This window comes from Manihot esculenta, chromosome 16 (genome assembly GCF_001659605.2).
Source record: "Manihot esculenta cultivar AM560-2 chromosome 16, M.esculenta_v8, whole genome shotgun sequence".
NCBI classification, from domain to species: Eukaryota; Viridiplantae; Streptophyta; class Magnoliopsida; order Malpighiales; family Euphorbiaceae; genus Manihot; species Manihot esculenta.
In genome coordinates, this window is record NC_035176.2 from 30,835,886 (window position 1) to 30,848,572 (window position 12,687).

General features: G+C 26.7%; 1 protein-coding gene across 1 annotated transcript; it reads right to left on the minus strand.

Moving 5' to 3' along the window:
• Window positions 1-6,328: 6,328 nt before the first annotated feature.
• LOC110603075 (transcription factor KUA1) lies at window positions 6,329-8,108 on the minus strand. Its single transcript, XM_021740745.2, has 3 exons — window positions 7,541-8,108; window positions 6,927-7,123; window positions 6,329-6,783 (listed from the first exon to the last, which is right to left on the minus strand). Exons 1-3 carry the CDS (start codon window positions 7,848-7,850, stop codon window positions 6,469-6,471), a joined length of 822 nt encoding a protein of 273 aa, XP_021596437.1. The 5' UTR covers window positions 7,851-8,108; the 3' UTR covers window positions 6,329-6,468.
• Window positions 8,109-12,687: the final 4,579 nt, after the last annotated feature.

Consider the following 12,687-nt stretch of genomic DNA (forward strand, 5'->3'; position numbering starts at 1 on the left):
ATATATGTATATATTCAGCAGAAGCAGAAGCCAAGTTTGTTTATGTATTCAACTATGTGCGCGAATTGTGACCTGCAAATTTTGCTATTCTTTTTTGGGTTATGTCTCATGTCTCCCTTGGCTTTTAATCCTTTTAACCACCATATACATAATCAGCAAAAGCAAGTTTTGTTATTTTTTCAAAAAAAAAAATCTTTTTTTCTTGAGCTTATTTTTGTTAACTTTGCACCTCTACTTTGATGTTAAAATTTTTATTTTGTTATTATATACATAAAAAATTGCTTCAATATATTGTTGAAATTCAGTGAATCAAGTAGTTAAATATTTTATTTATTTCTTGATTTTATTTTGTTAACTTTGATGTTGGAATTGGGATTTGGGAGGGTCAAACCTATGAAAATTGCATGTGTTGATTTGATAAATTTGCTAGCGTTTCTCATGAAATATAAACCACAACTCCGTTGTCCAAATAGCCAAAAAAAAAAGGAGATTGTTGAGGTTGGGGAACAATAAATTGGCTCCTTTGCAGATGGCTACAGGTAATGGAGATCCTTGTCTATGCCTCTATGGTAGTTCATATGTCACTGCAAGGCATGAGTAATTACTAGACATTTTCCAAATCATTAAGCATTCATGAACATTTTTCTTTAAATAAAAAAATAAGACTCGATATTATGGTTTCTCGATTTTAATAAAAAAAAAGTTTATATGATTTTAGCCAATAAAATATCTAGAAGTGTTTATTAAACTTAGTTTGTAAAATTAATTAGTCTAATGAACTAAAACATGTTTTGATAATAGCGTTTTGACTCTCCCTGTATTTCTTTTGAAGCATGACTTCAAAGGAACAAAATTTACCCTCAAAATACCCATTTGCAACGGAAAAAAGGATTTTTTTTTTTTTTGAGGAATTGGATTTTAACAGAAAAAAAAAAGATTATACAGCTTAATGAGAACCTGCAAAAGAATTGCATTGCAATCTTCCAAAAAAGGTAAAATAACGTGGATTTTGAAAATAAAAAGGAAAGAATCTAAAAATAGTATTCTCGTACTTTATCATGAAATACAAACTCTTTGCTATCCTAGAATGGTCCTTCTTGGTCGAGAGATTTCCAATCCCAGCCAAACAACAAAATCTGACAATTGGAGAGCAAAACTAGGCAGGAAATTTCCTGTAATTAAAGTTTATTATTTCCTCAATCAAAACCTAATATTAGAGTAATGAATGAGATCCACCGGAATGTCTGGATTTAAACACTTAAACAGCGATTTGATTAAATAGATTTGATTAAATAGATTGGTCATTCATCCATAATTAATTTTGTTAAATCCATCCATATTTGATTTTAAAGAATGAATATGTAAAATAGAAAAAGGCAGTCAGGATCGACTACGAATATTTCCGGTGGAGATTTTTGAACACTCAAGTTAGATAAAAAATTATTTTATGAGATTTATCAACATAATGAGAAAATGAGAGACTATAATAAATATATATTAAAATCTTTTAAAAGAAATTTTTCAAAGGGTCTCTAATTCAAGAGTTCTTATGTGGTTTTTAGAGAAATTAGTTTCTTTTTCTTTTTCGAGCCTTAGTTTTTTGGGAGAGTGAAAACCTATAATAACTTGAGGGAGAAGAGAGATGGATCCCTCTTGAGGTTGGTTTTTCTTGGATATTCATATCTCGATTTCCTGTTTTATATCCAATCGGATTTGATAGTGGTGTGGTGCGGTAGTCATGTCAAATGACGACTGATCAATGCTGAATCCACTATTCTAGAAATGTTTTTTTTATTATTATTATAAGTTATAAATTTCTTTCTCCATGCTTGTTATTGTTTTCTTTCCCATCTTGATGATTGGTAAACTACATATATTCCTGCATTTTTTACAAAAGGTCATTTGATTTATCAATCTTAGAGCCATCTTATTTAATCTCTAAATTTTTATAAATTTTGTAATAACGGCTAAAAAATCATTTCTCTTTTTTCCTCTCTCTCCCAAAGATGTAGATTCCAATGAAGGCACCTACAAAATTAATTACTATAGTAATTAACTTCTTAATATATGCTATTTAATATATATTAAAAAATAAAATTTATCAGTTTTAAAAATAATTGAATAATATAAATAAAGGTTATATTATTAGTATAAATAATATAAAATTTATTGTTTTTAATAATATTAATTATATTTTTTAATTTAAATAAAAATAAATACATATATTCCGGCAAGAGAAAAATAAAAGAATTAAATAATATTTTTAATAAAAATCTTTTTTACAATTAATGTTTCTTAACATTTATTATTTTACTACTAAACCTACTTTTGATGCCCTAATTTTATTTTAATAAAAGCTTTTTTGGCAATGTTAAATGATTAAAGATTTAAATCATCACCTTGCCTTTTTCTCAAAACGATTTTTATTTTTATTTTTGTTAAACAATCAACTTTTGAATTCTTTATGTTTTTTGCAATTATTATTAAAAATATTTTCTAAAATATATTAATTAAAATTTAAAATAATTAAATAAAAAATATATTTTGTAATCTCTCAACCTTATCCATAAGGGTTACCCTTTTGCTCCACAATCACTTTTGCAGATAATCTTCCTCAGGCTGCCAAGTGAAATTGAAATAATAATAGTGAATTTGGTAGTGAAGCCACAAGGTCTGAGCTATTGAAGGGGACATGACAGATTTGTCCTTTTGTTAGTGCAATAATCCAAATTAAATTTTTGTCACATTAAACTCTAACAAATCCATTAGTATCCAAATATTGAAGGCAAAGGAAAAGTCAAACAAGTTCACTGATTAACCAAAAAACAAAAAAAATCCACAACACTGTAATTAATTATCTAAAATTTAAAATTAATAAATAATAAAAATTTATAATTTAATCATTAAATATTTTCATTACTAATAAATTAAATTTTATATTTTTAAAAATATTTTTATTATTTTTTTATCAATCAAATAATCTTTTTATTTATTTTTATCGTTAAAAATTTAATAAAAAAACTAAATTACTTTTCCTTTTCTCCAATTCCTCCTCCTTTTTCTTCCCTTCTTTCTTCTCCTCCTCCTCTTCATCATTATTATCATTTTCTTTTCATTCTTCTTTTGTATTTCTTTTTTCTTATTTATCATTATTTCTTCTCTTTACTTTCTTTTAAAAATAAAGAAAAACTATTTCATTAATAAAAAAAACAATAAAAATATTTTAATAAATATGAAAAAAGATAAAAATATTTTAATAAATTTCTGAAAATATAAAAACTGACTTGTTAATAATAGCAATATATAGAGACTAAATAAAAAATTGTATGAGAGTAAAATTAGATTTTAAAAATTTTTTCTTTCATTATTTATCTATTTTTAATAAAAAATAATATGAAATAAATATATCGTTGATGGAGAGAAACGATAACAGTATTTTAATACATCTAATAAAAGATAAAGATATTTTAATATATTTCTGAAAATATAAAATTTGACTTGTTAATAATAGTAATATCCAGAGACTAAATAAAAAATTTTATTTAAGAATAAAATTAAATTTTAAAAATTTTATCCTTAATCATTTATTTATTTAAAAAAATATATAAAATAATTATTTCATTGACAAAGAAAAAATATAAAATTATTTTAATAAATTTTTAAAAATATAAAAATTGGTTTATTAATGGTAATAATATTTAAAAATTAAATAATAAATTTTTCAATAAGTAAATTAATCACCAAAAAACTTATTCCGCAGTAATTAAAAAATTACTATTCAAAAGATTGAAAAATATAATGCGGATAATAATTTATTAATTCGATAATTAAAATATATTATATATATGACAATTTTATATCAATGAAAAGAAATTAGTTAATTTAAAATTATTAAATATTTTAAATTAAATAAAAATAAATTCAAAAATTATTTAAGCGGAATATAAGTAACAAATTTTTAAAGGATAAAGAAAGGATGGTTGAGAGATGCATACAAATCAAAGGACACCTCATTGATAGCAACAGCAAATAAACAAGACATGCTAGCTAGTTGGGTAAAAGGTCACTGTAGCTTAAAAGTGATTCATAACTGTGACAACTGATATAAGTTCAAGCAGACAAATTCAGGCACATACACACACAGATGCCACAGCTTCTCAACCTTAATTATTTTAATTTTACTGCTACTAAAATCCTTGCTTATATATCCTTTATTTTAATTTTTCATGTATTTTTATTATAAAAAAATTAATAGAAAATGAAAAATCATACCTGTAGTTAATGCTGTAGGGGTCCCCAGCCCCCCCTCCTCCAATTGTTCTTTAACCTTTTTCCAAATGGTTCCCAAAGTAAGCAACATAATCTGATGGAATTTAATATGCTATTATTAGACAAGAGATGATAATCTATATGCAGATGTGCTGTTTATATATGAATATAAGCTTGTGGACTACCTTCATTCTCTTCTTTCCTTATCTTCTAAATAAAAAGCTCTAAATTCATGGAGATGTGCCAAGTTTCTAGTCACTCATTCTTACAAAATACACATCTTTACTTCTAAAATGATATGTACAAACCTATACGATTCGAATAAATTCGGTTATTTTTTATAAAATTATAAAAAAATATTTTATAATTTTATCGATTTTTTATTTTAAAATATATGATTCATTTTGTATTGATGTAATATCTATAGTTGTAGTGCTAAAACTAACTATAATTTTTAAACACGGTTAGAAATATTACATGAAAATCATATTAGGAGAATATCAATTGCCACAAATTAAAATATAGATTTTGAAGTGAAAATAAATGAAATTATACAATTTTTTTTATATTTTTTTTAATTAATAATTATATTTTGATCATCACATCAATATTTTCTGATGATATTTGCAAATTGTCATTTATTTGCTAATAGATCGATGCTTAAAACGTATTGTTTTGATACATAGACTTTAAAGTGGAAATGAGTAAAACGAAATGATATTTTTTTATATTTTCTCTTTTTTTTTTTATAATTGGATCCATTCGAATTTGATTCGTAGGTATTTTTAGAGACGACTTTACTCCCAATGAGCTGAAACTCATTGATATTATAAAGTTCTTTTTAATGCTTGAGAACTTGAATTTTTTTTTTTTTTTTAAAGTATCGATATAACACATCTGATTCAAAATAAGTGAAATATGGATTAAAGGGTCCAGAAGCATAAAATTTTCCAACTAAGAAATTGAAAGTTAAGGATGTGAATAGTTTCACATAGTGGCTGCTTTTATGTAGGTCTTGCTTGATGATTTCTATCTTATTCTAATCTTGTTCAACTCATAGGTGTAAATATGCAATCTTTGTCATGGAAAGATCCTAATGGAAATGGTAAAGATCATCTAGAAGTACCCACGCAGAAGAATTGACTAAGAAATTAAGCAGATGGAGATCATGCATATGCATGTACATGCACTATTATAATAATTTAATAACACTTTTTATTCGTCGTCAAAAATAAAAAAAAATTATTATTTTTTGTGTAAATAGTGAAGTAAATGCAGCAAATTTCAAATAGTTATTATTCGCACTTAAAATATATAAGATAATAATTTATTAATAGTCGATGTCTTAATTCTATTTTTATGGTGTTAATTTTGTTTATGAAAGCTAGAGAGAGAGAGAGAGAGAGAGGCGGTATGCGTAATTTTGTCTCTGCAACTTTGGGCGATTCATCTTTCCCATTGAAATTGTAGGACCTAAGAAAAGACCCCAGTTCCAGATTTATGATTTTGTTCACTGTTATGCCATAAGCATGAATGGTCCCATAAGGCCATGTTTGGACAAAAAATAAGGCTTGAGTTGTCAGTGTCTATAACTGTATTCATTCAGCTGCCTCAATTATTACAATTACTGCTGCTATTACTGTTGTTATATACTGTGTATGACGCATATGATTTTCATGTGCAAAAACGCAGTCTCTTCAGGAACGACTAAATTAACTTGCTATATAAGAATGGAAAGGAAAATGAAATGATTCCATTCAAGAACTTAGAAAAGAAAAATAATAAAATAATTATAGTAATGGAAACCCCACTTTACAATTTGTTTAAGGCTTATGAGGAATTGGAAACTGGAGATATTCCAAATTAGTACTGTTATTATACTTTTTTTATTAATTACGTGCAAATTTAATTAGATGAGACTGGTAATTATGATTGATTAGGTTCTGGTTTATGAAAATTTTAATAGATTATCGTATATGTTACAAATTCGATAGCTGCAAATCAACATATCTATCTAGCTAGCTACCAATTTCCTAGAAGAAAATTTGCTAGAAAATAATAATAATAAAGAACTTAAGGATGGATGTCTTGATTAACTTCTGTATTAACACATGATGACTAACACTGGAAATCAATAGCACTGAGAGTGATATATAAGCTTCATCTCAGCTTGGATATTAGTCAATTAGCAAAAACTAGCTATGTAGCTCTTATGGAGATAAGAAAAGAACTTGGGGAAGATTTATTTCCTTCCAGAGGAGGTGGACAGGCAAGAGTGAGCTCCAGATCATCATTAGACGCTACGACATCTGAAGATGTTGGTTTTGATCTGTCTGAAGGTCTTGGAAGAGGTAACAAATGGTGGCAAGGAGCTAGTTGATGATGATATTCAGTTTCTTGATTATTATCAGTGGAGTGAAGGCCTTGCAGAAGAGAAGGTAGAATGGTATCTGGCTTCAAGTATTGATGACTAGGAACTTGATGATCACTTTGCTTGGAGTTGCGAGTCCCAACCTACGTGAACACAAATCAATATCAGAACTACAAAAATTTAACAAAATATATACAAACGAAATTCACAAACATAAACGGACGTAAGAAATATGTTTTCTTTATGAACCCTTGACCAATATAGAAGACTAGAAGGGTACTCATACCATGTCGAAGAGGCTCGAACGGCGCTTCTTGCTGTTGAGGCTAGCAAGGCGTAGGAAGTATTTTTGAGCATGGCTAGCAACTTGGGTTGGAGTTCTTGTAGTCACATAGTTTCTGGAGATGCCTCTCCAGTCTCCTTTGCCTAGCCTCTCAAGGCCGATTAGAAATGTTCGATGTTCCTCTTCTGTCCATGGAACTCCTATAATCATCCAAAAATTATGTAAATTTTCCTTTTTAATGAACGTAAAGTACTCGTACCAAAGCTGTGTTGGTGATTTGAAATCATCAACTCAAGTGAATTTTGCTATTTTCCTGTGTAGTTTTAGATATGAATAGGCTAGAAATAATTGGACTAGAAAATATGGAAGCAAGAACCCTCAGAAATAGAAATAAATCGGCTACAGTATGATCCTTTTTCTTTTCTTTTCTTCTCTTTTCTTTTTTGGTTTCCCTTTATATGAAAAGGGAAAAAAAAGCATTATTATCAATAATACCCTAAATGAGGAAAAAATCAATCATATCACATAAATATTTTTCTAGTTATTTTGGAAACCGAAGAACATTAGAGGATTCTTATATGGATGGAGGTGAATATATATATATATGGAAGACTCACCCTTCTTTCTTTCCTGGATTGGGCCGATGAGGCCATCAGAGAGATAACCAGTGGATGTTCTATCAGGAATATCATCGGCAGGAACTAGAGAAGAACACAAAGAAGAAGAAGACGGAGAAGAAGAAGAGGACAAACACTCCATGCTAAAACTCTTTTTCATAGCAATAGAAGAAGAAGAAGAAGATGAAGAAGAAGATAGGTCAAGTTGCACTCCAAAAAGCCTAACTCCAGCAACAAGAGTTCCTCTGAAATTGGTGCAGGTCCTTGAATTATGGCCTATGTTCCCGCAATGTGAGCACTTCCTGCCCATTTCCGCCCAGACAAAGCTCAGTTTCTTACACTAACAACCAACAAAAACCACAAATAACAAACTCAGACAGAGAGATAGATAGAGAGAGAGAGAAAGGAGAATAACTAATAGTTTGGTGGATATATGATGATGGGTAAGGTGGGCTCATGGAAATGGATGCACACCAAGAGAAGATGATTGGATGGACATAGTTGGATATTTTTCCAACTTGGCTTATAAACAAAAGAAATGAAATGCAGCCTGCAATTACAAATCTCTCTCTCTCTCTAGAAAGCTTATCTTATAGCTAATGGGTATCTTTCTTGCGGAGATTAAAGCATTCTATACATCATATATATATATATATATATATATATAAATTAACTTAGTAGGGTTTTGGTAATTAGATTTGAAGAACCTTAATTAAAAAAGTCTCTTAAATAATCCTCCAATGGGTTTGAAGGTTTGGTTACCATCTGACTTAAGAGAAGGGGTTGAAGAATCTTAGAAAATGAGAAGTTTGAAAGTTGGTATTGATCAACCAATGCCTCTTTCTTAGGAATTTCACAAAAATGGAAGGAAAAAAAAACATTATGCATAAGACTATTTACTTTGAATATTTCTTCTAGTTAGTTAACCAAAGTATAATGGAAATGTAATTCTTTATGCATGGTTAAATCAATAAATTAATACAAATTTCATTACATCAAATGCTTAAAAAAACCCAAAACAAAATAAAAAAAAAAATTAAAAAATTAAATTTGATATATATTCCTTGAAGTCTCACATAGATGAGAAGTTGAATAAATAAATTAGAGAGGAATATTCCCATTTTCCTTATTAGTAAAGCAATATAATTAAATAAATAAATGAGATATTGATAGAGACAGAGATGTAATATAATAATAATGAAATCTCTCCCAACTAGATATGTTTTGTCTTATTATTATATATATATATGTAATTAGGAGGCAAGCCAAGTTGTTACAGATTTTAAGATAATGGGTTTTATATTAATCCAATGTATGTGGAGCTCAAGTTCAGAATTTGGATTCATTTGGCATTATCATGGAAACGAATCTTCCCTTGTGGAGATTGGACAATTTTTTTTTTTTAATTTCTTTTAATTTTATATATTTGTTTTTAATTAATGGTACAATTTGTTAGCTACTTGTTTTGGAATTCCTTGTGAGTTTAAAACAGATCATGAGGCTTCCCTAGCCCACAGAGAGAACCATCGCCTTGGTAAATAATAGAAAAAATTATTATTTAATTTTTATCGTATATCCTTTAATTTTAAAAAATATATTAAAATATTAATAATATTTTAAAAGTTTATTAATTAATTTTTTTTATTAATTTTATTATTAAATATTTTATTATTTAACCTTATAATTTTGAAAAAAATTATTAATTGTCTCTTTATTTGTGTATTTTAAATAGTAATTTTTAAAATAATATAAAATATTTTATTAATAAAATTATTATATAAAATTTATAATTTTAAATTTTAAATAATAATTTCATAATAATATAATATTTATGCATAATATTACATATATTAATTATTTATTACTTTATAATATATAATATCTAATATTTTGTATTGATATTATTTAGTACTTTTAGTATTATACACACAACAAAATTAAAATTAAATATATATATATATATATATATATATTTCTTAAGATCAAAATTTGTTAAGTGACAGTTTCAATAAATATTATAATTAACAATAAAATATTTTATAATAATATTAATTTTGATATTACATTTAACTATTGTATGTACAATAATAATATCACTGTTTGTGATATATAAAACATATAGTAAAAAAATATAGATATTAATTAAAAAAATCCTTTTTGTTATTACAAATAACAATTTTTTTTTATCAGAAACTATAATTTTATTATAAAATACTTATAATCTCAATTTTAAAATTTTATTGATAATTATGTTTATATATAATAAAAAAAAATTGTGAAAAGATCTCTTTTTTATATATTTTTTTATATCAGTCAAATTTTAAGAATTACTTTTACTATATTGTTAGTTATAATTTATATATTGGTATATAGAATATTTAACTTTATCATTTTTTATATTTTTTTAATCTAAAAAAATAAAAATAAAATCAGTATAATTTTTTTCACTATTATTAAATTTAACTGTCACATGATTTTGGGATAAATAATTTAATAACATCCTCAAAAATATATAAATACAATAAAATAAAAATTAATATAATTAATTATAAAATAAAATTAGATTAGATTAGAAACTAATTAGTAAATACTTTCACCTTATAATGCACAATTAAAAATTTAAAATCAGGAGATGCGATGGGTGAAAAGTTATGGGCTATGATAAAATTTATTTATTTATTTCAGTTTTGAAGAAAAAGCATTAACCACTTGAAAATTTTATAAAGGCTAAAAGCACAAACTTTTATTTATTTATTTATTTATTTTCTCTCTGCCCTAAAAGCACCAACTTTATTATAAAAGTATACCAACTTAAACCTAGCTAGTACAAGCAGCAAATTTGTACTGCTCAATTCTCATCTTTTTTTTAAAAAAATAATTTTGGTGTTAGTGCTTTCCCTTTTTTCTTTCAAAAAAAAAAAAAAATATGGGTTCGTTCACAGATAGCACAAATTTAATTGGCTGATTATTTTTTTAACCTAAAAATAAAGCAAAATAATTAAATAAAGAAAGGGGATGCCAGTTTTTATGATCTTAAAATGGCAAAACCAACAGCAACTTGGTGACGTTGGGCTGCTTGAGATGCTGTTATATATTAACAGCTCTCATCGGATCATGTAATAAAAAATCAAGAGAAACTTTATTATTATTAAGGGAGAAGCCTAATTCAAGCCACCTACTTCATAAAATTTTCAGAATATTATTTGATTATTAAAGGTTGATTTTTTTAAGAATTTAATTCATTTGATTTCTCTTTTCTATCTTTTTTTAATTTAAATTTTATTTTTTAAAAAATAAAATCTTACATAATTTTGTAGAAAACAATATGCAATAGGAACTTTTTAGAAAAAAAAAAAAGCACTTGGAAAATGGCTGACAACTTCAAATAAAATCCGTGGAGTTTTCCAAGTTTGAACATGGAAAAAGTAATGAATGGGGAAGGCCACTTCACAGGTCATTTTCAAAGAAAGAACCTCAACCACTAATCACAGATATGCCTGTAAATCCTTTCCCCATATTTAAAAAGCAAAAATAAAAAATTAATAATTAAAGTTAGTAATTAATCCCTGTTATACAATAAAGTTGCAGAATGTCCAATGTACAAGCACTTTGCATCTTTTTTTTTTTCAAAAAAAAAAAAAAAAAAAAGAAAAAGAAAGAAAGAAAATGTTCACTTATCTTGCCTCAAAGGCAAGGCTAATGACAATAATTAACAATTAATTATGCTCAATTTGCAGGTGATATGCAGGGGAGGGATGCAGCTCTTGCTAGTGTTGGCAGGTGAAAAATAACACTATATCTTTTAAGTTTTTGGATTTTGATTCATCATCCCATGCAATTAATTAAACATACCCACATTGAATTTTATAGAAGATATATTGAAAATGACCTTCACTAGATCTAGCGAGAGTTTTTTATTCTTTTCGGCTTTTTATTTTTTTAAAATTAATTTTTTTTTATAAAAGTAGTTCATTATCTCATGCTCTTTATAGAAAAGAGACGGTTACTATTCTCTTGTTCATAATATAAATTTTAGAGAGAACATTTTCTCTTCGACTTTTTTTTTTTTTGGGATGAACTTGTAATTAGTTGTACTGTACTTCGTCTGAATAAGAGGCCGTTACTATGTCTCACTTCGTGAAAAAAGTTTACATATATCTATATGACCAAGATGGAGCTTCAAAGGAAGGAAATTTTCAAGACTGGTCGAGCAGATCCATCACAATGGTAGAGGATTTATTGTCTAAGCCTTAAGGCCAAAGGCCTGTTTATTTTGTGAGCTTAGGATTTCTATGTGTTAAATTTAGTGTAACATGCTCTTTCTAATGATATTTACCTAGAAAAAAAAATACCCACTTTCACATAACTCATTTCCTATCAAGATAAACAAAAAATTGAAGAGTTAAAAGAATTGTGCAAGAGTTGCTAGTTGAAGAGTTGAATCATATAGCTTTAGCAAAATTATTTATTATAGATATCTAGTTTGTTTTTAAAATTAAGTATAAGTTGTATATAAGATAAAGTTGTCGCTGTTAATAATTGATTGAATAAAGAGAATTTTTATAAAAAATTATTTTAATTTTTTTTTTAACAAAATGAATCGTTGCGGTTGCAGGCTGCATCACCATGGTCCGTTAATGGTAGGAAGCTTTGGTTTTAGGACCTGGCAGTTGACTAGGCTACACCAACTACGGCTGCTAAAATGTTATTTTAGAGAAGACAATATGGTCAATACACTAGGAGAATTTGTCTATCAATTTTCGATACATCTGAAAACAAAAGAAAACAAACCGTGCATAAGTCAAACTATTATTACAGAGCAACTTATTTTATAATAACAATAACTTACCTGCTTCAGGAATGTGAAAGCCCCTAATCTTTTTGGCTATTTGCACCAAAATAACAAAGAGAAAATGAAATGTGTTTTTCAAATAGGAAGTTTTCAATGGAAGGAAGAGAGAGAAACTCACAATGAAATGTCTTCAAGAGATATTCCAATGTCTAAACTTGCACTTTTCTAGTCAATTTTCTGCATAAGAATCATGAATAGACTGCTTCACCGGAACATACAGCACCAATTATTTTGGCTGTTTGCACACTCCACACGCAAGACCAGTATAATGATTACATAGTAGATTATAGGAAAC